Source organism: Chionomys nivalis, chromosome 7 (genome assembly GCF_950005125.1).
Source record: "Chionomys nivalis chromosome 7, mChiNiv1.1, whole genome shotgun sequence".
Classification (NCBI taxonomy): domain Eukaryota; kingdom Metazoa; phylum Chordata; class Mammalia; order Rodentia; family Cricetidae; genus Chionomys; species Chionomys nivalis.
This window is the reverse complement of record NC_080092.1, coordinates 90,700,574-90,726,768: the sequence shown is the minus strand read 5'-3', so window position 1 is coordinate 90,726,768 and position 26,195 is coordinate 90,700,574. Positions and strand designations below refer to the sequence as shown.

Below are 26,195 nucleotides of genomic sequence, written 5' to 3'. Positions count from 1 at the left end.
ATAATTTTAATATCTTCTGTTTGCAGGTGAGTGCGAATATTTTGTGGATGTAAAATATTTGCATTCTCCTTCTCGTATGTGTTTTCTCCCATCAGTTGTACTGTTAGCAAAAGTTGCCATGTACTGTATGGATCCACAAGACCTATAAATTTAAATTGGTGTAAAAATAAGCTCTTAATGTCAGACTATTTTTGATGTTTAAGATATTAGCACATAAGCAAGTGAAATGGACAATATGATGCAGCATGTGGTGTTGAGGGGAAAGAGAGATCATTTTCTCAGGATGAGGAGACTTGAAGTGCAAGTCTGTTTTAAGTCAGAGAACGCATACATGCAGGCACAACACCCATGTACAGAAAAAATGTTTGAGAAGTACACACACATACACAAACGAAAGGAGAAATATATATGAATCTACGGAGAGAGAGGTGATGAGGTGGCAGGGGATGGCGGGGGACACATTCACAGAATTAAAAAAGTCATCGAATCACAGCAACAGTGATTGCACGCACAAAGACCCATTCAAGATCAAGTCAGCTAAAGTCCCCTATGGTGTGTCTGTGTGTGTGTGATGAAGTCCCACCCCTAGCTGAGGAGTTATTAGCAGTTGGTGGGCTCTGGAGAAGAAAGGATCGGTTTTCTTCAGGGATGTGTAATTTTGGTATTGTGAACTTTACTTTGAAATGCTTTGACCACTGCTTGGGTCACTTTGGGTAAACAAAACTCCAAACATCAAATTGCCTGTTAAGAAAGAATTAAGCGTGGTATATTATATCTGCCAGAAGCCCAATCTTTGAACTTTTGAGTAATCCAAATTTTGTCACACTTGAAGATTTTAGCGAGGGTATTTGAAGGATCTCAAAGATCCTCAGTTCCAGGATGTGCAAGGTCCCTGGTCTGAGGCTGGGGAAGGGAAGGCAATAGTTACAGAAATGGGGATGCTGCAGCAGGTGGAAGAAGGAGCCACAGTGAGACTTTCATAAACTCTTTAAATGCCAGGAAACAGAGGCAGATGGGAGGGCGGAGGACCAAGGCCGTCCTCTAGGAGGCGCCTCCAACCTCTGCGGCCTCCACAGCGAGTGCAGCAAACCCTGCAGGAGGTTCGAGACCCCTGAACTTCAGTCAGCAGGCCAGGCCTCGCTCCTGGACTTCTGCCCGCAGCGCCGAAGCCTCAGAGCCCCGCCCAACCGTAGCTCCGCCCCCCCAAGCGCGCTCCCATCTTGAGTCCCAGGAGCACGCGCGCACGCGTTATGCTCGCGCGGCCCCGCAGGTGCGTTCCGAGGCGGACAGGGGGCGTGGCCGGGAGGCGGGCGCGAGCCCGCGCTCGCTCCCGCGGCCCCGCCTCTCTCCCCTGTATTTCTGAGCTCCGTCACTCCGGCGGTCTCCGCAGGGACGAGCTCGGCGTGGGCCTGACGGCGCTGCGGCTGCGACGCCGGGGTGAGGGGACGTCGAGGGCCCCTGGCGCTCGAGGCTTGCGGTCCGGCCACTCGCGTCTACGGAGAGAGAGGTGACGAGGTGGCGGGGGACTGCGGGGACGGCCGAGCAGCGGAGGGCCGAAGAGAGGGTGTGGTGGGTCGCCGGGGGCCGAAGGATGCTGGTCCGCCTGGGATGCTGGCGGGTGGCGGGCGCGGAGCGGGACCTCGGGCCATCGGGTCGGCGACATGGAGCGCTCCCACCTTCAGAGACAGAAGGAAAACAAGCTGGCAGGCAGGCAGGCAGGCAGACAAGAAATCCCCAAACCAAACCGGGGTTGTTTTCCCTCCTGAGGGCTAAGAAGCATCGTTCCGCTTGGGGTGCAGATTGGCTGGCGGATCTCGTGTGACTAGAGAGGACTTTGGGGTGAGAGGAAAATCTGCAGAGCTCGTGACATGGTTCTGGGGGCTGTACATATCAGATTTCCCCAAACATACCGAAGATTACGGATCTGGTTCAGGGAGGAAGAAAAAGCGAGCCGATGGATGCAGTAGCTCGGAGGCGATCAGAGTGGAGGGGTTCGCCCCAGCTCCCCTAGGCTTGGCTTTACGTTGTAAAAGAATCGAGTCTGAGGGCAGAAATGCAAGGCAGGCGCATCTAGTTTCTGCCGAGGACAGTCTAGGGCCCCCGAGACGAGATTGCATTCTGGCTCAGGGCCAGGGTCAGCATTACTGCATTTGACACTGCTCTGAGGTTGGAGATGGTCCTCTAGTTGAGTAGATGTGGGAAATGGGTCTTAAAGAGGTTAAATAACTTCATTAAGGTCCCAGCTGGGGAGAAAAAAAAATGAAGCGCTGAGATTCTACCGCAGGCATGCCGGACTCCTGGCGCTCTACCCAATATATTTTATTTGTTTTACTTATAATATATATATATTTGTTTGTCCAGAGAGCATTGTTATGTATTTTCAGAGAAGACTCAATAGATGGGAACATTATTAGAACACTTTGTGGATATTTACCCTGAAATCATACTTAAGAGACCTTGGTCTTTAAATGTAGGTCGTTTAATCGGATGTGATCTTGAAAATGCGAAACCTCAAATGATATTAAACATAGGGAAATCTTAAATTTAGTATAAATTTATTAATACTTTACGTTTATTGTCTTTTACGTTCCAGATAATAATTTTGTTTCTAGAGTACAAAGATAAATATAATTTTTAATGCCTGCCATTGAGTTTAATTGAAAAAGTAATTACATAAAAGCATTTCATAATAATAAAAATTGTAGTCTTTATTAGTGTGTGAATTAGATTGGCGATAGTTTAAAGTGCCAACTTTAAACTTTTATACAGAATTAATAGTATATATAAGCCAAGGTATTAGCAAACTTGCCATATGTGCTCTATTGCATCGTCTTCTGCAGCAAGACATGCTGTCATCAAATTGATTAAACTTTATTGGCATTATTATTTTATTTTGTCACCACTTTCAGTAAATTTTCAAATTTCAATGAAGAGAGCATTTATGATTGATCTCCTATTAAAATTTAAAGGTTTATTTTGTCCACTGAGAAGCCAGTAGTATAGTTGGGCAGGATTTTCTTTCAGTGCATTGTTGGATAGCTTAGTAGCTCTTTTCAAAAAAAAAAAAAAATTAAATCTTAACTTTAAAATCTAGCTAAATCCAGATTGCATTTAAGCTTTCATGGTTTAGAGTGCTTGGGGAAACGGAGTCTTGTCTAGGCTGTAATGGCTCATTGTTTACAACGTGCAGATGACAGGCACAGATGTGGATAAGTGGAGGGAATTCTGGAGAGATTACTTTCGGCTGCTTCTGTTTTCTCTCTGAAGCAGGAATCCAGATCACAGTTGGAAAGTGATGCTGGAGATGGGGTTGTAGGAGGCTTGAGGATTGGGAGCGTGAACGGGCTTGTAAAGTGGGATTGGCCGGCAGTGGAAGCATGCCCCCCTGGTGTAAAGGTCCAGAAGGGGATAGATGTGCTTCTGGGCTGTGCACAAAAGTAGTGTTTGGTTTTGCATAAAAGGTGTTTCACAATCTGTTTTCAGTTTCAGTCTTCATACTGATCACTAGGGTGTGCACCCATACTCTGTCCCATTTCAGTGTGCGTTCTGCCTCCACTCTCTGCTCTTTATTGTGCGCAAGTCAAGTCGTTTGGGAGTCCAGCTTTCCCATAGTTTTTCCTCTGCTTAGAAATTCCATTTGGCCCTTTCCCAAAGTCTTTCCCTCAACTGAGATGAGAACATCACGTGTCATTTTATTTACCTGAAGTCTGTTTGGGCAGGGATTCTTCAGAAAATGTTAGAAACGTGACCCACTTTTCCCACTTGCTCTTGTCTCCTGTAGCTGATTGAAGGAATTGTCAGTCTTTTTGGATAAAGTGTAAGGGAGTTGACTGAATAGAATCTGGCTCAGTTTCAATCTGCCCTCATTGCACAAAGCAGTCATGGACATTGCGCATATGAAACAGCATGGCTATATTACAATTAAACTTCATGTATAGCCCTGAAATTTGAATTTCATGTTTTGGCCCATCACAAGTTTGGTCTGTCTCCTCAAGCTGTTAAGAAATTTGGCTACATGCCAGGCAGGTGGATCTCAGAGGTAATGGCTATCCAGGGCTACATTTTGCCACTCTCCAAACCCCTCACACATTGTGAACTCTTAGATTGTGCAGAGCAAGGTGTGGGTGGGCTTAGACACCACTACCTCTTCCATCCTGGCTTGCAGACCCTTCATCTGTAAGGACTCTCAGAAAAAGGTCTGATGAAGGAGTCTGTATTAAGATAATTTTGGTATTACCAGTGGTGTGGTCAGAAAAGCAAGCAGAAGACTTTTTTTTTTATTAAGAGTGTCATGGTCGTTCTCAAGGTTAGGACGTAAAATGGAATGCAGTATGCTAGCTAATTGTACTTATAGGTACTTAGTAAAACGGGAGAATGGAACAGTGGTAATTAGCTTTGCTTGAGTTGGCCACAGATGACCTCAAACAGTTATCTTTTGGAAATTCAGAACATATTTTCAGCTGAGAGCTTTCCCAAGTGTCTTTCAAACATGCTAAGAAGGTCACTGACCTCATCTTACCAGTAAATAGCTCTGAATATAAAGGTTGCTCAGTTTCTTTATAAGTTATAATCTTACTTCATACATCATAGAAGTAAACATGAATTTAAAAATGGGCTCTACATAACACATTTTAATTTCAAGGTGATTTTGCCTCTTACAAAATTAAATGGTACCGTTTATTCCAAAATATTTCATGCATTACTAGCTAAAACGTTTGATAGAAGTAATGGTAACATTAGGTAAATTAGAGATTTTTTTTAAATGAAGAGTCTCTTAAGGAAAGCACATTTTTTAAAGAGGCAATTAGTAAAATAATAGGATTCTCTTACATTCAAAAATTATCTGTAACTTTCAAATTTTTCAGTTAATAAACAGTGGAGACTCAGTGAGATGGCATAGTGGAGGAATGCGTTTGCCACTATGCCTGAAAATCTTGAGTTCATTCCTCCAAACCAAATGTAACGACTTTTTCTGTCCCACCTGCCAGCTTCCAAATAATGACATGGACACGATAATTAATTATGAATGCTTGACCTATAGCTTAGACTTATTCCTAACTAGCTCTTATAACTTAAACTAACCCATTATATTAATCTGCATTTTTATCACGTGGCATTGCCTCTCTTTCATCTTGTAATTCCTGTTTCTGTGTCTCCTGGTGTTGCATGTGCACCTAGATTCTTCTCATCCCTTCTCTCCCTGGAAATCACATCTATACCTCCTGCCTAGGTATTGGCCGTTCAGCTTTTTATCACAACAATCAGGAGAAGACAAACTGCTTATAAAAGGTTGCTTGCCTGTTTATCTGAAGTGGAGGCGGTCAGAACTCGGAACAGACTGTCCTTGCTTTGGAGAAGACTCACATCAGTGGCCTCCATTAGGTAGTTTATAGAAAACAAGGCGGCACCAATTGCTTTGGAAGGTTTAACAAGACCTTTTTTTAAATTTTTATCATTCACAGTTGCAAAACTAGATATGATCTACTTTAATCACATTCTGCCTATCATCTTCTCTTAGTTCCTTGTTCTTTGTGTCCATCAAACAACTTCCTAACAAGACTCCCTCTTAGTTTTGTTTGTTTTTTTTTTAACGGAAACAAAAAACTTTTATTTTTGTGGCCAGTGCGATTAATTATAGAGTTGTTTGCATGCACATGGGTGGGTAGATGGGGGCTTAATGGCCACACCACTAAAGAATATGAAAGCCTCAATTAGCTGTTTATGGTTCCTCAGGGAGGTGTGCCACCCCTCCCCCCCAACGCTGATAGCTGCACTGGTTTAATGCGCATAAGCATAGTGATTTAGAAGGCAGTTTAAGATGCACATCATGTCCTTTTAGCAAAACAACAATACTGGTTTTCCCACTGGGGCTGGGTGATTTCCCTAGGCATGGACTTTTGATGGGTTTATAGTGTCAGGTGTGAACTGCCTCCCGTGGCTTGGATTTCAGGTCATTAGAAAGTGATAGGTTGCTTCTGAACAGGCTTGCTTGCCACTCTGCACCAGTTACACTGTAGAACCTCTTGTTCGGCTAGTTGTTAGTGCTGCATGCAGGATCTGTAGATGAGTGATTTTATTGTCAGTTACCCCACTGGAGAGCCAGCAATCAGGGAGGGACTCCTTCCTGGTTTCGCATGTATTTCTCTGTGACTCCCAGATGGCTAGCTACTTGGAAGTTTTTGTCAAATAATTCCAAAATTCGTGTGTAGGAACTTTAGTCCTCAGATCTTAGCCAGACTAACTTCTATGTTTCAACGCTGTTTGCTGTTCTTTGTGCCAGACTGACACTAGATAGAACATTCCTTCCTATGGTCTAAGAGTTTTCTGAGACCAGCAAACTCTACAGTAAGAGCAAGGATAGAGAACATGCAAACATGTAACTTTCTCAGAGTCTGGTTTTATCTTTGTCTTCTGTTATGTAGGCTTTAATTCCTGGTTTGATTTTGCCATTTTAGCATTGATTCTTAGTCCAGTTGTTATTTGAAATTAGTTCTATTGGTGAGAGGCCATTGTTCATTTCTGGTTGCCCAGATCACAAAATAATTATTCAGAAACTATATCATTTGCAATACTGTTTGGCTGATAGCGTAAGCATATTTCTGGTTGCTTCAACACTGCAGATGAGACTTTGGGTAGTAGCCAGTTGTCTCTATCATCTACTGCACATTTTGGAAGCTGCTTGATAGCACTTTCTTTCTATTCAAGTAATTATCTGCCTTCTCAGGCCTTCACTGTGGTTGAAGATTAGATAGTTGTAGTTACCATCCTCTTATGATCTAGCCAAGCCATTTCCAATACAAACTTAGACTCCTTAGAACAGAATTATTAAAACATTTAGCATATGCTCCTTGCTTAATATTGTTTATGCTAGTTGTAATTCTAATTTTATACTTGATTATCTATTCCTAGTATACATAGTTTTGTATTGGGTTTGGAACTCTCTTATTTAAACAAAAGGGGAAGGTGCTGTGGGAGCTTCTTCAGCCAATAGCCTTCAAGATACCAGCCCACTTGGGCGTGGTCTCTTATTCTATAAATGCCAAGGTAAAGCCTCTTCTGGTGTCTGGATTCGGTTGCTGTTCCCCGTTGGTGCAGAGGACTGTGATCTGCGAGGCTATCCCTAAATAAATAACCCTTTCTTATACATAATTCTGAGCTAGTGTGGGATTTCTTTATAGTGTCCATCTTCACAATTCTGCTGTACAAAATTATAGCTGTAAAATAAGAACTTAGGTGTGGATGGTGACTCTGGGCACTGAGAGTCACCTACCACTCCATAAATAACCTTTTATACATCTTTTGTTTCCTTCTTAGGTTGGGCTTGTTTGGCTCTTTGATCTGTCAGTGGCATGACAGTTTGAAGGCAGATGCTGCTTTTGTTGTTTCTGGTGAAATTCATGCAATACTGTCATTTTGACAGTGAGATATATTGGCCATTTGCCATGTAATTTGTGGTTGTTTGAGACATTGACCTTTTTCTTAATCTTGTGGAGATGTTGATACTTTCTTTTAGCAGGTTGTGAAGGTTTTTAGGTTTTGACTTTAAGTTTATTCCCACATTCTCTGAACTATTTGCATCTTCAGTTGAGTTTTCAAAAGGTTTGAGTTTGGATCTGTCATGTGAATTTCAGAACTCCCCCTTTTATTGGATCTCTCTATTTTCTCTTTCTCTCTGGCTGCTCTGTTGCTCCTCTAGTGAGAAAGTGTCACCGTGCCACTTCACTTTTGCAGCAATAACTAGTACTCAGGACCCAGTGGTAGGACAGTAATATACAAAGAACAGTGGATCGGCCCAGTCTTCTTGGAGAGAACGTTTCTCTTTCTCAGAGCTTTTGTTAGTATGGTCTGGTACTGCCACCAAGGGGATTTTTCAGGATAGGGACACAGAAAAGAACGTGATGAATAAAAACAAACTTGACATTTCCACATCTCTTTGAGTTTTAAGACTAACTTTCCCTCAAGTCAGAATTGTAAGTTAACTCCTAAAGCCCTTTCTGTCTTCGTGCTCAGTTCTCATGTGCTCGGTTTGAGTGACACCAAAGGAGAAAGCGTGGTGAGCTCGCTGCTTGTCTGGGGCTGTTTCAGATTTGATATTTTCCTGTTTCGCATGTTGTTATATGCTTTGTAGAGCTGTCAGATTGCTCTTTTCTGCATTCCATACAAGCAGGAGAGATAGCTTGCAGTATGCTTAGCTTTGTTTTACCTGGGAAATGAAAAAGAAATCTATATATTGTTGCCATTGAACATCACATGTGCTTTACTTTGTAGTTCAAGCTTTGTTTGTTTTTCCTTTTAATAAGCTGATCCAGAAAACATGGCTACTGCAATTAGGGATGTGGGAGTCTGGAGACAGACTAGAACACTTCTGCTGAAAAATTACTTAATTAAATGCAGGACTAAAAAAAGTAGCGTTCAGGTAAGTTAAAAATACTCATTATTTTGTGTTCAAATGGTTTGTTTTGCTTTGATGTGTTGTATTTTAAGGTAATTTTTCTGAATTCATCTTTATAATTTAATTATTTCAGTCTCTTTATAAAAGCATATTGTATTGTTTATAATAGCAAGAAAAAAAGAGAATGACCTAATGCTCCTAAATGTATCAGCGATGACTCAATTCAGTTAACGTCTCATATCAACATGTAATTTTGCATTTTCTCCCCATTGATGAAGTGATATCACAGATAACTTTTTGGAACGATATTGCACAATTTTATACCCCACATCTTCCCACTGTATGGTTTCTGAATTAAGTTGCCAAAGAATACTAAAATTATGTCACAAGAGTTGTACCCCAGCATGGGAATGCTTTTGGTAAAAGAATGAAGTCTAGCTGGCCAATTAGCAATAATTTCAAGTATGGGCTATCTCCTGAAACAAGCAGAACAAGGAACAAGATAAAATGATAGCTCATGCGTAGTAAAGCAGGCTATAAACTAGTTAAATGTAATTTTAATAGCATTTTAGGTATTATTAATAAGGTACTGTTTTAAGTTCAGAACCAAAGAGTTTTTCATTTACTTATTTGCTTGTTTTTCTTTTTTCCAAGTTCATTTCTTTTTAATGATAATCTTTGTAAGGATTTGTTTGCAGGTTACTTTAGGATTTTATGAGTAAATATATTGGGTATTAAATCAGGACTCTTAAGACATTTAAACATTATCTTTACGTCACTTTATTATATAACTTGAGTATTAAAACCTTTCAATTGAAAAGGATCAACTATGTTTTGGGGTTTGGTGGGATGCTCACCATAGAAATTCTTTTAGGATAGGGTTGCTTTTACCTTCTCTAGCTGTGTGAAGACCACACTTCCTTGCTAATTTCCTTAGTATTACCTATGTTATTTACATAGAAATCTTAATTTTTGCTACCATCCTTATACTTTGTAATTGTTTCTTTTATTGTAGGAAATTCTTTTTCCTCTATTTTTCTTATTTTGGCTAATATTAATTAGCATGATGCATCCAAATAAGAAATATGAAGAAGTATCTGATATAGAACTTAACCCCATGGACAAATCTAGCCTTTCTAACCTTATTCTTGGATATACTCCTGTGGATAATATTACAAGCAGCATCATGCAGAGAGTATCTTCTGATCATCTTCCCGATGGTATTGTAGTCTTTTTAAAGAAGATTGATTCTTATTTATGCATATGTTGTATATGTTCATGTGAGTGTATGTACATGTGTGTGCAGGTATCCACGGAGGCCAGAAGAGCCCTTAAGATTCCTTGGAGCTAGAGTTACAGCAGTCTAGTTAATCAGCTAGGTGTCATGTATGAGAACAGTAAAATTAGGAGAGTTACGTCACTAATGTGAACTTGCACAGCCAATGGATAATGAAGCTAAGTTCCAGTCCTAGGTTCTTTTACAACAAATCCTGGCCCTTCTGTAGTGAAGTTAACCTTTTGTAAACAATGAGAGGAAATTATTTTTAATTTTCTCAGGAGAAAATATTTCTAAAAATTGTTTAACATACCGGATCGAATAGTGACCGTGTTTTCTCCATTTAGCTTCTAAAGAGGAATAAACAATATTAGATATTAAAAAGGTTGATTTTGTTCAAAGAAGACTGCAGAATTTTAGCATAATTGCTAACACACATGTAGTGATGCTCAGCTATGGGTCCATGGGCTTCATGTAGTTGAGGTAGGGGATAGCTATGGATATGGTTCAACACAAAATTACTTAAAACATTAGATTTTTGTTTGTTTGTAAATTGGTCGGATGATTCTAAAGCATGAACCTTGTAGGTGATTATGTTGTATCACAGTGTCAAAGGGCTTGACATGCCTGGAAAAATTTTCTTCATAGGAACAAATATTTAAAAGTAAAACTTTAATTATTAGGAGTTATTTTACTTTGAGACAGGTAATTGAATTGCATTATTATTTTTATAATTTCATTTCTGTCTGAAATTTTACAGACTTTAAAAAGTATAGATGGCATGTTCAAGGACCTACGTTTATTTCAGTACCAAAAACCAAGCAGATTTAAAAGTGGAGATGATATAAAAACTAGCCAGCATTAGAATATATTACAACACATTGAAATTTTCAAATAATGTGTCCTGATGAAATGTTCTGAATGTTGTTTTATATTATACTTTGTCATAGACATAAATTATGTATTGTAATGACATAGTTTATGTAATCAGGTCACAGCTCACTAATACTGTTGATCATTTTGTATCATTGTTTTCTTTGCACTTATCTCCATTTTATAAGAAATTTGTAATTAAGAAAAAATACTGATGAAATATTTTATTCATAAAATATAATTGTAAAATGGCTCTACTCTATTTTAGTAAGCTGTTGCAATTGTGGAATTAATTACATTGTTCTAATATCTTGCAGTTATAACGACTGAAGAATATGCAAATGAGAGAGAAATGCTAGCATCTAGTCTTTCTAAGTCAAGCAACTTTGTAGGTGTGGTTTTCAGAGACACCATGTCCTATGAACTTCGTTTTTTTCCTGATATGATTCCAGTGTCTTCTATTTATATGGATTCAAGAGGTAAGTAACTATGTATAATCACTGAATTCTGTGTTAGGTACATTTTTTTATAATCAAAATAAGATGGTGTCCAGTATTGTCATTTCAACTGACGTATTTGTTCAGGTAGGTATGTGCCGCATAAAAAATTTAGGTATGAGGTCAGACATGGTGGCACCCACCTTTAATCTTGTGCAGCTTTTCAGCCTGATTTACATAGTGAGTTCCAGGTCAGCTGGGGTACACGATGAGACTGTGTATCCAGAAATAAAAATTGTATGTGCACATTCTCCAAATATCTATCTATACTAAATGTATCCTATATAAAATAACTATAACATTTATTTTAATTTTAATACTTATGCAAATGTCATTTACATTAAAAACAAAATTGTATCTTTCATTGTATGAGTTTCTAAATATATAATTTTTCCTCCATGTAATCGTTTTCACTGTGATATGATATAAAAGTTTAGAAGGTCAGGGTCTCCTACCAGTGAAATTTGAATTTGAAACATGGAGAACTACCTTCAGTTGTTTAAAAAACAACTGAAGATATAATATCAATTTTGTTTATTGTACAATATTGAAGTCACTGTATTAAGTACAGAAAGTTTTTTCTTTATCCTAAAAGCATGTTTAGAAAATTCTACTCACATGTCAGAGATAAATGTGCATTATAGAATGATTTACCTTAAAACATAAAAGGTGACCTATTTTTTATTTTGTATTTATAACTGTTTTGCCTATTAATATGTATCATGTGCATGCCTGGTGCTCACAGAGGTCAGGAGAGGGGTTTGGATCCCCTGGAACAGGAGTTTCGTGTGACTGTGAGCCATCTGCTGGGAACTGAACCTGGGTGCTCCGGAAGAGCACCCAGTGTCCATCTGCCCTCCCTACCTCTCTCCGTTCCTCCCTCCCTCCCTCCCTTCTATATTATTTACTTATTTATTACTTGAAACAAATATATATATATATGTATGTATGTATCATATTCTTTCCCTTTCCCGTTTGTCCAGATCCTTTCTTCCTCCCTACCCACCTAACTTCATTATTTCTCAAAAGACCAATATGTAGGTGGAGACCACTCATTTGTTTCCTGACTACCCAGACCCAAGTATTAACACAGAAACTATATTAATTACAAGACTGTTCAGCCTATTAGCTCAGACTTCCTATTAACTATCTCTTAATTCTTAAATTAACCCATTTCTGTTAATCTGTGTATCGCCATGAGGCTTACAGGGTAAAGTTCTGGCTGGTGACTGGCATCTTTCTCCTTCTACTTGGCATCTCCCTAACTCCACATAATCTCTCACTACATCTCTGTTCAGGTTTCCCTTCTGGCTTTATCCTGTCCTACCATATAGGTTGAAGCAGCTTTATTCATCAACCAGTAAAGCAGCACATACAGAAGGACATCCTACATCACCAATACAAACACAGAACGCTTATAGAAAACAGATTATATCCCCCAGGAGGTAAACAAAACTAAACACCAAAACTGTAACCAAATAAAAACACACAAACAAAAGCCCTGTGGAGTCTATTATTTGCTGGACAGCTACTCCTGACATGAGATCTTCCCTGGAACAGTTTTCATTCCATTGGAGGAAACTGGTTTTCTGTGTGCCAGCAGGTATAAAATGACAGTTCCGTTGTTAACCTATACTCTAGTGGCAAAGTTTATGTTCGTTCGTTCATTCATTCATTCATTCATTCATTCATTTCCTCTATTTTTAGAAATATGACAAAATAAAATGTAAGCTAAAACAAAAACTACCACATCAAAGACAGACCTTCAGAAAGAAAAGAGCCCAAGAGCAGGTACAATAATCAGAGGCCCATGCAGTTGTGCACTCAGGAATCCCATAAAAAACAGTAAACTGGAAACCATCATGAAAGTGCAGAGGGCCTAGTGCAGACCCCTGCAGTCCCTGTGCATGCTGCTTCAGTGTCAGTGAGTTCATATGAGCTTTGCTCATGTTGCTTTAGAGGGCCTTGTTTGTTTTTGGTGTGTGTGTGTTCTCCATCTCCTCTGGCTCTTAAAGTCTTTCCCCTCTCTTCTTTGGAGTTCCCTGAAGGGAGGGAATTTGATGGAGACATTAGGGCTGAGTGTTTCAATATCTCTCACTCTCTTTGTAATGTCTGAATGTGGGTCTCTATATTCATTCCCATATGCTGCAGGAGGGGGCTTCTCTGGTGAAGGTTGAATAATGCACAGATCTGTGAGTAGAGCAGAATATCATTAATAGTCATTTTATGACTACACTTTTTTCTTTTTTTCTTTTTTTTTAGATTTGTATTATTTGGTTTTGCCCTAGGTCTCTGAGCTAGCTAGTCTCTGGTTGTTGATCTGGTTGTTGATTATGTAGTGGGCTTTAAGTCAGAACAACAATTGGTTGGTTGGTTACTCTCACAGACTTTGTGCCAACATTTCCCTGGCATATCTTGTAGTAGTACACCAGGTAGACAAAGGGTGTGTGACTGCTTGGTGTTTATGTTTCTCTTTTGATAGCATATAGAGTACATTCCTGTAAAAAACACCTTGAAACATAGGTGTGAATGCTCTGTGTAGGTACCAGTTTGGCATCTCCATGTTCAATGAGTTGTGTAGGTGTTGTCTTCAGTAATGGGGCCTTGCTGTCAGTTGGCTTTTCTGAAGAGCACAGCAATGAACATGATTGAACAAGTGTCTCTGTCATAGGATAAAACATCCTTTGGGCGTATGCCCAAGAGTAATACATTGGAACTTTGAGTTAGATTGATTCCCAGCTTCCTGAGGAACAGCCACACTGATTTCCATAGTGTCAGCCAGTGTTCTTAATAGGTAAGCCATCTTCAGCTCTGGGAAAGTGACTTTTTTTTTTTTTTTTTGGTTTTTCGAGACAGGGTTTCTCTGTGGTTTTGGAGCCTGTCCTGGAACTAGCTCTTGTAGACCAGGCTGGTCTCGAACTCACAGAGATCCGCCTGCCTCTGCCTCCCGAGTCCTGGGATTAAAGGCGTGCGCCACCACCGCCCGGCTGGGAAAGTGACTTTTAAATAGTTCTGTTTATAATGAGTTTACATCTTTATTCATTTACCATCTAGTATCCTATCACATCTATTTTTGTTTTATTTCTTATGGTATGTGTGATATGTGTTACGTGTGTGACTGTATGTAAATTCCACTGTGTCTGCATTGGAGGCCAGAGAGCAACTTTGGGAAGTTGGTTGTCTCCTTCTATCTTGTTGAGGCACGGTCTTTCTACTGCTTTGTGCCCCAGGCCACCGGCCCGTGACCTTGGGTTGTTCTCCCATCTCTGTCTATCCTCTCACTGTAGGAATGCTTGGCTTCTACGTACAAACCACCACATCTGACTTTTTGTGGCTTTCGTGGATAGAACTTGTGTTTGTGGGTTAGGTAGTTTTACCCACTGGCCCATCTTGCTAGCCTCTAATGTGTGATTAGTCCGAGCATTCAAATAAATAGGAATCTCACAGATAATTGTCTTTGAAGAGTAGTGGCATGTTTTCTTTGGTCTTATAGAGAGTGATTGTGCTACTTTGGTAACCTTTCATGTGCTGTTTTCAGAAGAAAGCACTTACAGTATTGTACAGAATCTTAAATCTATATTTTCCTCCCTGTAGCTGGTTGTTCAAAATCGTGTGATGCTGCTCAATACTGGTCCTCAGGGTTCACAGCTTTACAGGCATCAATAGATGCTGCCATTATACAGGTACTGTAACAAAGGAAGAAAATCAAACCACATTTCCTTAATTCTTTAAAGTTGGCTTTAGTTAAGTTAGGTAAAAATATATATAATACATGATACAATTATTTGAGAAAAAGATAAAATGGAAATATTTTCTAATTTAATACTTTTTGAAGCCTATTTTTATTGTATAGTTTTATGAATATAATTTATATTATATATTTATTGATTATAGGTAATATTTTTGAAATATTCCTATATTATGAAGTATGTGAACCTTTAGACCTTTCCCTTGAATACAAATAAGTTAAAGAAGGTGACTACCTTCCTTATCTTAATCGTACTGCTAGATTTTATTTTCTATTCAACATTTATCCCTTATTTACAATGTTTCTAAGCTATGTTCCCATATAAACTTACTTAATGTTTAATAACCTTCTGAGACTGAAACTGAAATATATTACTTTATATAAGTAGCTTTAGAACTCTGAATTCCTGGCAGAGGATCAGATTATGGTCTTTTGACTCCTAAATCTGTGCTTTAGTACAACTCTGCCTCTACGGTGGTGTGTACATTCTTAAATTATGTTCTAAAGTTATAGCCTGATTCCACACTTCACAGTGTAGAGAAACTAGCCTTAAATTTTGTGCCTTAAGCTAGAACTCTAGAATTGTATATTACATTTCTCCGTTTCCCCTAGGATCTGTGGGCTTTTTCCTGTTTGCTTTTTCAAGTTGAAATTTACTATAAAATATTTTAATATAAAGTGCATATAAGCAGTCTTCTCTACCAAACTACATTTCGAGTATATATGAATGGTAATGGAATTAGGGTTTGTAAGCAAGAGTCCTGTCTCTTCTCGCTGTTAAAGTGCTAGGTAGAACACCGACTGTAATAGTCATGCTTTTTTATGACGGGAGTCTTGTGGAGAACTAAATAAGATGATGTGCCTAGAATTGTCTTAAAAAGTTGCAGCTTGCATGATATGACTGTATTCGGGTTTTTAATACTGTGTTACTTCAGTTGTGCTGTTCGGATAAAGAATGAAACATTAGATGTGTCTCTATGAAGATAATACAGAACTTAATTGTGTTTTAGTGAGACATTAGCCATCACAAGTGCAGACACTGTGGGTAGTACAGAGTTGTAGTTTAGGCATTCATGTGACTAGTAGAAGTATCAATTGATGAGTATTTTTATTACATCATTCTATAAATATGTCCGTGTGTACCAATTTTAACTCAGGAAGAAAGCATGTTCTTTACATGAAAGAGCCTTTTTGTATATAGTTATAGGAATGGTGCTTGTTAATCATGCCTACAAGCCTCAGCTCTGAAGAAGCAAGCATATTTTTATTATGACTTTAATCTTCTTAATGTGTTAATAGAATCATATGCTTTTATTTTATTGGATGAATTAAATCAAAATTTATTCATTCCAATCTTCAAACTTTTAATTTCCAGAATGAATTAAGAGCAGATTTCTGCTTTTTATAATGATATTGTGGTTACTCACTTTATTTCAAGAGTGTGGCTTTCTGAGTATTTTATTTGCATGAGGTTACTTACTAATTTTAGGTAGTAATAAGCACATTTTATTAGGAGCTATTGTCAGAACTAAATTAATGTATTTACATTTTCTAATTATAGTGGAAGACCAATGTTTCCCTATGGAAGGAGCTGGAGTCAACCAAAGCTGTTATCATGGGAGAAGCTGCCGTTGTAGAAATAGACACTTTTCCCCGAGGAGTCATTTTAATCTATCTAGTCATAGCGTTTTCACCTTTTGGGTACTTTTTGGCAATTCACATTGTAGCAGAAAAAGAAAAAAAGCTAAAGGAATTTTTAAAGATAATGGGACTTCATGACACTGCTTTTTGGTATGTTTAACGGTTTATTATTTAGTATAGCTAACAGTTGTTTTAAATATGCAGATCTTGAGCAGTATACTTTAATTTACATAGTTTAATACTTTGCTGATCCTGATTCCTTATAATGTTTCCGTTTTACTTAGAGTTTGTGACCAGCCAATTAGTTGCTTCTTTTACTATAAGGAAAGAGCAATGTGGGAAGTTTGTGTTGATAATACATTTAAATATTATTTTACATTCTGTTTGAACCTACGAAGCATGTACCACGAATTCCATCATATCATTTCACTGAAGATCTGAAATCTCCAAAAACTAAAAGTTGTCTATTAATGTCCTTCCCTGATGTCACAGCACATACATAACACTGAAAATGTAGTTAAAAAGATCAGGGTCTGCACGTGTGGCTTCTGAACTCTTTTTCCCTCTTGGAAACTTGAGTAGAGTAAGGTGAGGAACACACAGGTACTTTATAGAGATACAGTTGAGAAAACAATCTCCACAGGTGAGCACTAGTATATCAGAGTTTTGGTACAGTGCTGATTTTATGGAGCCATGAATATTTTAAATAGCTAAGTAATTTTTCTTTCTACTGTGTAATAAGATACTTTGTTTATAAACTGACTGGCTTGTGCATGCCTATAATGCTACTGCTCAAGAAATCGAGTCAGGAGGGTCTTGAGTCTGAGGCCAGCCTAGGCTACATTGCCAGATGCTGTTTCAAACAAAAATTGGTTTCTTTTAGCTCATTTAGGAGGAAGGTTAGTACTGTGTAAGTTGCTATTAAAAGATGCATTTACAATTTTTTATTTGGCCTATTGTAACAATTATAAAACTTTTATTAGGTTTTTACCAATTTATTGGTGTTTTAAATTTTACTTTTATTTCCTATGTATGGGTGTTTTGCCTGCATATTTGTGCACCATGTGCATGCATTGTCTGCAGAAGCCAAAAGAGAGAATTAGATTTTCTGGAACTGGAGTTACAGATGGTTCTTACCTCTATGTCAGTTCTAGGAATCAAACCCAGGTCACCTGTAAGAGCAACAAGCAGTCTTAACCACTGAGCAGTCTCTCTAGCTCCACACTGTTTTTTTGAGAGAGGATCTCCCCAAGTAATTCTGGCTGCTTTGGAGCTTCCTAGGTAGACCAGGCTGGCCTCGAACTCACAGGGATATGAGGGAAAATCTTGAGTAAAAATAGTGACTCTTGTTGATCTTATTAATCAGCAGCTTACATTGGTGTGAGTATGGTAATTTATGTCATTAATTGGTAAGAACTTTTGTGTTTTTGATAATCAGGGGATTAATTATAGTTCATTTTACAAATAAAATAATTATATTGACTTATGAAACTGTCACAGTTTAAGAGAATCAGAGATGCTGCTGCTCTCTTGGATTTTTGAGTGTTTTAGCTTTAACCATGAATTACTATTGCAGTTTAAAACTTTTTGGTGCTGAGAGATAGTATTTTATCTCCATATCAATCACATCCACCTGTGACTTGACTAATACTTTATTCTGGGTTACTTAACAATATTAATTTCAGTACATGAACACATGCAGATAAATTCATTTAAAGAACAAAATGGCTAAAACTAATTTTAAGTTTAGTTTAAAGTAATTTTTTCCCTGCTAAAGTGTGTTTGTTTGACTATAAATGTGTTCGTGCTTTTATTGTAGGCTTTCCTGGGTTCTTCTGTATACAAGTTTAATTTTCCTCATGTCACTTCTTATGGCAGTCATTGCTACAGCTTCTTCCTTATTTCCTCAGAGTAGCAGCCTTGTGATTTTTCTGCTGTTCTTCTTATATGGATTATCATCTGTGAGTATTTAACTCGAAATATCAAAGTACCTTGGTAATGTAGTCATGGCCTTTTTCTTTGGTTAATTTAGTCAATTTTCCATTAAAGATATTTTTACTAAGTTGCAGATAAATAACTAGATAGTACATGATGTAGTATTGTGTTACAAAGTTTTTAGAAAAATTATAACCTCATATTTAAATCTAACTTGTTTTGGTGTATTGTATTTTACATAGTTCTTCTGCTGTTGTCTTTAGATAGTTGGTGTAAGATTGCACACTGCTGTATTTTTCCCCCTTTCATGAGGCCTTGACTTTTTCAAGTTAGTTTATGTTACAGGACAATAAGTTTTAAAGTTTTTTTTTTTTTTAATGTAGTTCTTTAGTAGTCTTGATATTCATTTGGTATACTGACTGATGAATGTAGTGACTGGCATTATTTAAATGATTCCAGTTTTCATTATGATTGATTTATATGCCCATTTGTATATTGTTAAATAATTTTACTATCATTTCCATTCTTTAAATAATAAATTATAAATAACTCATATTTCCAGTATAATGATCTAATATATCATTTTCAGCACTCAGTTTAAAACATAGGTTCCTTGTTTAAAAGCTTGCTGGGGACTTGGGGTGATGACCCAGTAGGTAAAATGCTTGTCTGACAAAGATAAGGGCCTGAGTTAAGATCTCTAGCTCCCATATAAAGTCTGGGTGCATCAGTGTGTGTCTGAAACACCAGTGTAGGTGTGAGGATTGGGAAGATGAGGGGATAGACACAGGTGGGTCCCTGAAACTAACTAGCCATTACATTGTTCCTTATGGTCTCTACTGTATAAATGTGGTTATGTTCCTATTATACAGATAAAATGTAGGCATCAATATTTGCCAATTTAAAATTTTTAAATGTGTGTCTCTGTGTGAAAACAAAGTATCTTCCCCTAACATTTAGAAATTGTGTTTTAACAGCTGTGGTTTCTCATGAATAGACCTTTCTTTCACAAAAAAGTTAATTTTGCTTTTGTGTCAGTGTATATGAGTTATACATTAACCTTAACATTTATGTTTTTTAGGTGTTTTTTGCTTTAATGCTGACACCTCTTTTTAAAAAGTCGAAACACGTGGGAGTAGCTGAGTTTTTCTTCACTGTGGCGTTTGGATTTGTTGGCCTTTTGATAGTCCTCATGGAAAGCTTCCCCAAATCTCTAGTGTGGCTCTTCAGTCCTTTCTGTCAGTGTACCTTTCTGATCGGTATTGCCCAGGTAGGTGATAATGCATCTTCCATCCACCGCTGTTTTCTCTTCTTCCGGTTCAGTGCAGTGTCTTGTCCTGTCACTGACATCTAAACAAACAACACTAACATTTCATGAGAAAGCAATGCAGGAAAACTGTTATATCCCATCAGAAAGAAATGTACTGCAGTCTATATTATATCTGCTCTCACTTAGAATGTTTCCAATTTTAAGTTCTCATTAAGTATCTTGCTTACAAGTTCTGCAGGTTTTGCTTAGTGTGTTTCATAACTCTAGTTCAGTGTAATAATTCAGTTTATTAGGAGTCACTCGTTTGAGTTACAAATAATCTTCATTGCTCTATCGTAAACACTTATACGTTTATTTCAGAAGAATGCTGAGCAGAAAGTTGTGTATGACACAGAGCAAAGTTTCATGAGTAAAATAATTAAATACGTGTGTGTAATAGGTTTCATTAGTTTAGGAACCGTGGAATAGTCATTCATCTAAATAATATTTAGAATTCAGGCAGCAGAAATGTCTTTTTCATTATTTATTAATTAGATTTAAAAAAAATACCAATCCAAGTTCCCACTCTCTCCCCTCCTCCCATTCCCCCCCCCCACCTCACCCCTATCTAATCCTCAGAGAGGGTAAGGCACATTGCTTTGTGGAAGGTCCAAGGCCCTCCCTACTATATCTAGACTGAGCAAGGTGTGCACCCAAAGAGAATAGATCCCAAAAAGCCAGTACATGCAGTAGAGATAGATCCTGGTGCCACTGCCAGTGGCCCCTCAGTCTGCCCCAGCAATGCAACTGTCAGGCACATTCAGTGGGACTAGTTTGGTCCTATGCTTGTTCCTTCCCAGTCCGGCTGGAGTTGATGCACTCCTATTAGCTCAGGTAAACTGTTTCAGTGGGTGGTCCCATCATAGTCTTGACCTCTTTGCTCATATTCTCACTCCTCCCACTCTTCCACTGGACTTTGGGAGCTCAGTTCAGTGCTCTGATGTGGGTCTCTGCCTCCATCAGTTGCTGGTGATATTTAAGATATTCATCAGTCTGACTACAGAGCAAGTCAAGATTGGGCCCCATCTCCTCTATTGCTTAGGGTCTTAGGCAGGGTCATCCTTGTGGATTCCTGGGAATTTCTCTAGAGCCAGGTTTCTGCTAACCCTATAATGGCTCCCTCAATCAAGATATCTCTTTCATTGTTCTCATCTCTGTCCTTTGTCCATCTCAACTATCCTATTCCCTCAGGTTCTCCTCAGTCCTCCCCTTCTCCCGCCTCTTCCCCTTCTACCTTCCTTCTCCCCCTACCCCCTGCTCCCAGTTTTATCAGGCGATCTTCTCTGTTTCCAATTTCCAGGTGGATCTATATATGTTTTTCTGTGGGTTATTACTTAGCTTTTCTAGGATCATGAACTATAGGCTTAATGTCCTTTGTTTATAGCTAGTATCCGCTTATGAGTGCGAACATACCATATTCATCTTTCTGGGTCTGGGTTACCTCACTCAGGATAGTGTTTTCTAATTCCATCCATTTGCATGCAAAATTCAAGATGTCCTTGTTTATTACCCCTGAGTAGTACTCAAATGTGTAAATGTGCCACATTTTCTTTATCCATTCTTCAGTTGAGGGGCATCTAGGTTGTTTCCAGGTTCTGGCTATTACAAATAATGCTGCTATGAACATAGTTGAACAAATGCTTTTGTAGTATGATTGCAGAAGAAATGTCTTAGTGGTTAAGTGAATTAGTTACTTTTCCAGAGGTTCAAAGTCCATTTGCTAGTACCTAGATGGTGGCTTTCAAGTGGTTTTAATTCTAGTTATAGGAATCTGATGCTCCTTTTTCTTCCATGGGTACCAGGTACACACATGGTGCCCAGACATATATGCAGATAAAACACTTGTATACATAAAATAAAAAACCAAAATTTAAAATTAAGAATATTCATATTATAAATTTGGTTTTTTATTTGTCTTACATGTATAGTTAGAATCAAATGAAAAAAGTCTCATAAGGACCTATTTATAGAGTAGAACATAAACTCAATTATTATATGTGGTTTATATTTGATGTTTTGTAGGTGTTTTATGAGATAACGTAACAGTAGATTATTTATAAATATATTAATTACTTGTAACTCAAGCATTGTTATACGCTTTGAGACTGTACTGTTGCACACAAACTTAAGAAGCACAGAGTGGGAAAAAAGAAAAGGTGGACATGATGGTACATTCCTTTACTCTCAGCACGCCTTTAAATCCTATAATCAGGAAGCAGAGGCAAGCAGACATCTGTGAGTTCAAGGCCAGCCTGGTCTACACAGAGAGAGACTCTGTCTCAAAAAGCAAAACAAACATGCAAAACTTCACACAGAATAGAAACCATGATTAAATGAATCATTTAGATAACCTTTTTAAAAATATTAAAAAAATTGTTTCCCTTATAAGAGCATGTTACTAATTACTTTTAAATAGCTCTCCTAATGTCACTCTGGATATAGAGTTGTGCTTAGCAGTGTCAGCTTTGTCGTAATCACTTCTATGGAGTGAAGCTGGTGTTTTGTTTTCAGGTCATGCATCTAGAAGATTTCAACGAAGGCGCCTTATTTTCTAACCTGTGTGAAGGCCCCTATCCTCTCATCATTACTGTTATCATGCTTGCTCTGGACAGTGTGTTCTATGTCCTCCTGGCTGTGTATCTTGATCAAGTCATTCCAGGTATGTGCTTGGTTACTGTGGAGATTCTAAAGTAATACTGCTCTTATAGGATCAGTTTAACTTTTTTTTTATGTCCTAGTCAGAGTATTTTAAGTCGTTGATGGTTTAATTTGCTTTTAAGTAATATATATGCATATATTCACAGTAGTGGACAGATTATATAATAGGAGAGAAACTTCACCACTCACTCCTTTATTATCTTCAACTCTTCTGTTTTATCCTCTAAGATCCAAACCTGGGAAGCAGCCTTGTAACTCCACACACTTTCCTTCGCCTTTTGAAAACTGAAATGCAATCACACTGTGTCCCTTTCACTTTACTTCCTTCAGTTCTTTTCATCCCCCCCCCATTCATGGCCCCTTTTTTTGTTGTAGTTACATCTGTGTCTTTCTTTCTGTCTGTCTAAATATCTGTCTGAATGTGTAAGTATGTAAATGCAGCCTGCTGAGTCCCTGTAGTGTTGTGTGTGTGATTTCCAGGCTCACCGTGTCACCCTTCATCTTCACCATGTGTTGTTCTTGAGTTCCTCATTACATCTTTCTGTATTCAAGGTCTGTCTAATATGGTCAGTACTACTTAATATGATGTTATATAATTAATCATTACTATTTTTTTTAGACAAGATCTTACTCTATAATCTTTTCTGATCTGGAACTCGCTGTGTAGTTTCTGCTGGTTTTAAACTCGGAATCTGTCTGCCTCTGTTTCCTAAATGTTAGGATTCGATGTGTGTGCTACCACACCCATCTAATAATGACTTTTAAAATTAAAATTAAGTAAAATAAGGTTATTTAATATGATTTTAAAAATGCTTTCAGAAATAATTTCTTATAACTCAGTTTTTAATTTCTATTTTTTAGGGGAATTTGGCTTAAGGAGATCATCTTTATACTTTCTAAAACCATCATATTGGTCAAAAACCAAAAGAAATTATAAGGAGCTATCAGAGGGCAACATTAATGGGAATATTAGTCTTAGTGAAATTGTTGAGCCTGTTTCTTCAGAATTCATAGGAAAAGAAGCTATAAGGTATGATTCATTTTTGGAAGTGTAGGTAATTGGTTGATGGAAATTGTGACTTTTAAATTCTATAATATACTATCATAAGATTTGTAAGCAGTTTGATAATGCTGACATGAAACAACACCGAGTTTCTATCCCCTTTATGAATATAAAAGCTTTTAATTAATGAAAGATGAAAATAATCTGTAAATTCCTTGAAACAAGTGCTTCCCTTAGAAGTTGTCTGGCGTGAGAATGAGCGAGCAATACACGAATAGAGACCAGCAGTGCAGCCATGGCTTCTTAGGAAGCGGGGTCCTTAATGTCAGTTTTCTATGGTTTTTGTTTTAGTAGGAAAGTGGTTTATTATTTTTTCCTATTAAATATTTCCGCCTTTTATTTCCTCTACTTTTTCTACGAGAATGCAAATTTATTTGTGTTTTAAACATGTGTGATTACAAAATATCCTTCTAGTTTCACCCATCCATTTCCCCCTCAAATTTAATATCTGTTACCCAAGTATGTGCTTACATCACTGTCTTAATAATGTGGAGAGTGTCTTATATTGCTAGAGATGCAAATCTAGTTCAAAATTTAACAGGTACAGCAATTAAGACAGCTTGGATAAAAATATACATGTAAGCATGTATAATCATAAATTTTGTGTATACATTTAGTGTAAATCTGTGTTTTTCAGAATAAGTGGTATTCAGAAGGCCTATAGAAAAAAAAACGAAAACGTGGAAGCTTTGAGAAGTAAGTAGCCTGCCAAGAATTTAGTTCATAACATCATAATACGCTGGAGAAGTTTAAACCTACCGTCGTGATTTTCTGTCTTGCCATTATAGATACTTTATGTGACTAATGTTGATAATAAAATTTAAAACATGGAAACTGATAAAGCCAGAAAGTGGTGTCTGTTAACATGAAAATACCCAATGGTTTGAACCAACTTATGTTCTGTTCTTTTACACTTTACTCTTGTGCACAGGGATGCATATTAGTTATCTGTTTTTCAGATTCCTTTTTGTTGTGATGAACTGTCTTAAGAATTGGGGTACATGAGTATGTGTCAGTATTGGATCAGTAAAATACACATACCCTGCCATTTCTAATCTATGTGACTTTACTCTGGTAGGGTACAATGGTATTTTAGTTTGGCTTTATTTTACTTTGGCCCAAATGCTCTCGATCATTCCTTCATTGGGCATTTGAGCGTTCTTTTTTCTAATGTACCTATTTAAAGTTTTTATTTTTTAGTATATTAGGTTCATGGCATTTGTTAGATAAAGGTATTCAAATATCTTATTCTAATCTGAAGCATGCCTTTTGGTTCTAAACAGTGTGTTTTGATGAGCATAAGCAAATTCTTAATTTAAATTAGGCCCCAAATATGAGTCTATCATTTGCAGCTGCAGTACTATTAATGATAAATGATTCTTTAATTCTTTTACTTAACATTAAAGGTTAGCTATAGCCTCCAATGTGAGTTATTCAACTGAAAGTTATTGCCAGTGCCAAAAAACAAGAGAAGGAAATAAATGATACCCAGGTTGTAAAGGAATCAGTGAAATGAACATATTTGCAGATGAAATGATCAATCTCTGTGATAAATACAGTAAAACTAAACATGTGTTCAGAAAGGTGACAGGATTAAGATAAGTATATAAACAAATCAATTGTGTGTCTGCATTCCAACTTAAAATACGTTAAAAAGGTAAAATAAAGACCACTATTCACTCTATTCACATAAAAAATACGATCCACTTCATAGATAAATCGACAAGAATGTAGAAGCCTTGCATCCTAAGACGCGCAGAGCTTTCTGACAGAAGTGCAAGGACAGGCGGACACGCCACGTTTAAGGACTGGAAGGATGGATGTGCGGATGTGGATTTTATCCAGAGCTTATAGATTCACACTCAAAGTTATATTAGACTTTTTTGTTCATTTTGAGAAAAATTGATTCTAAAATTATATATAAATTAAATGACTTAGATTTCCCCAAACAGATGTGAATAATCACAACAGTAAATTTGGAGTTTAGTATTAATTTGTTTCAAGATTACAGTCATCAAGACTTTTTTTTTAACGTAAAAGAAATAGAAAGATCAGTGAAACAGAGAATATAGAAATATTACTTATATTTTTACGCACAATTAAAATTTCAATAAAGTTTAAAACAAAATTAGAAAAATATGAACTGTGACCCATGTGGAGTACTGTATATAAAGCCTAGTGGAAAATGGGTCATACAGCCAGATACAGAACTTATGACAATAAAAGTTAAAGAATTAAAACTAGGAGAAATATTTTGAGTTTTGGTTAAACAAAAGTTTTATATGTATGGCTCCAAAAGCACAATCTATAACTGATTGAAAATTAAAGTCTTATGCTCCTTGTAAGATACTGCTAAGGAAATGAAAAAGTAATGGACTGGAAGAAAGGTTTGTAAATCCTATGTCCAACAAAGCACTTGTATCTAGAATATTAAAAAGTGCTTCAAAATTCAAAAATAAGAAAACAACAGCCTATGTGTTCTAGTTCCACAGTTGTTGCTGTAATAAACACATTGAGCAAAAGCAACTTGGGGAAGAAAGGTTTTCTCTCATCTTACACTTCAGGCCATCACTGAAGGAAGTCAGGGCAGGAATACAACCAGGAGCTGAAGCCGAAACCATGGAGCAACACTGCATGCAGGCTTGCTTTCCCTGGCTCAGCTTTCTTATCTGAACCAGGACTATCTCCCCAGAGGTGGCACTGCCTACCTCTGGTGGTGGTGTGTGTGCCCTTCCATACCAGTCAACAAGAACAGGTCCCACAGACATGCCCACAGGCCAATCTGAGCGAAGTAATCTACCAG

At 37.6% G+C, this 26,195-nt stretch overlaps 1 protein-coding gene across 2 annotated transcripts in view; it reads left to right on the top strand.

Annotated features, from left to right (window-relative positions):
- Window positions 1-1,371: 1,371 nt before the first annotated feature.
- Window positions 1,372-26,195, top strand: part of Abca5 (ATP binding cassette subfamily A member 5) — a 74,827-nt gene continuing 50,003 nt past the window's right edge. For both annotated transcript variants that reach the window (XR_009057390.1, XM_057774266.1), the window contains exons 1-11: window positions 1,372-1,507; window positions 8,301-8,416; window positions 9,408-9,612; window positions 10,859-11,020; window positions 14,633-14,721; window positions 16,348-16,577; window positions 18,247-18,388; window positions 19,444-19,632; window positions 22,183-22,330; window positions 23,191-23,359; window positions 24,030-24,088. Coding sequence is in view for 1 of the 2 variants with exons in the window: in XM_057774266.1 (XP_057630249.1) it covers window positions 8,315-8,416; window positions 9,408-9,612; window positions 10,859-11,020; window positions 14,633-14,721; window positions 16,348-16,577; window positions 18,247-18,388; window positions 19,444-19,632; window positions 22,183-22,330; window positions 23,191-23,359; window positions 24,030-24,088 (1,495 nt within the window). In the remaining variant the exon portion in view is untranslated. The remainder of the gene's footprint in view (window positions 1,508-8,300; window positions 8,417-9,407; window positions 9,613-10,858; window positions 11,021-14,632; window positions 14,722-16,347; window positions 16,578-18,246; window positions 18,389-19,443; window positions 19,633-22,182; window positions 22,331-23,190; window positions 23,360-24,029; window positions 24,089-26,195) is intronic.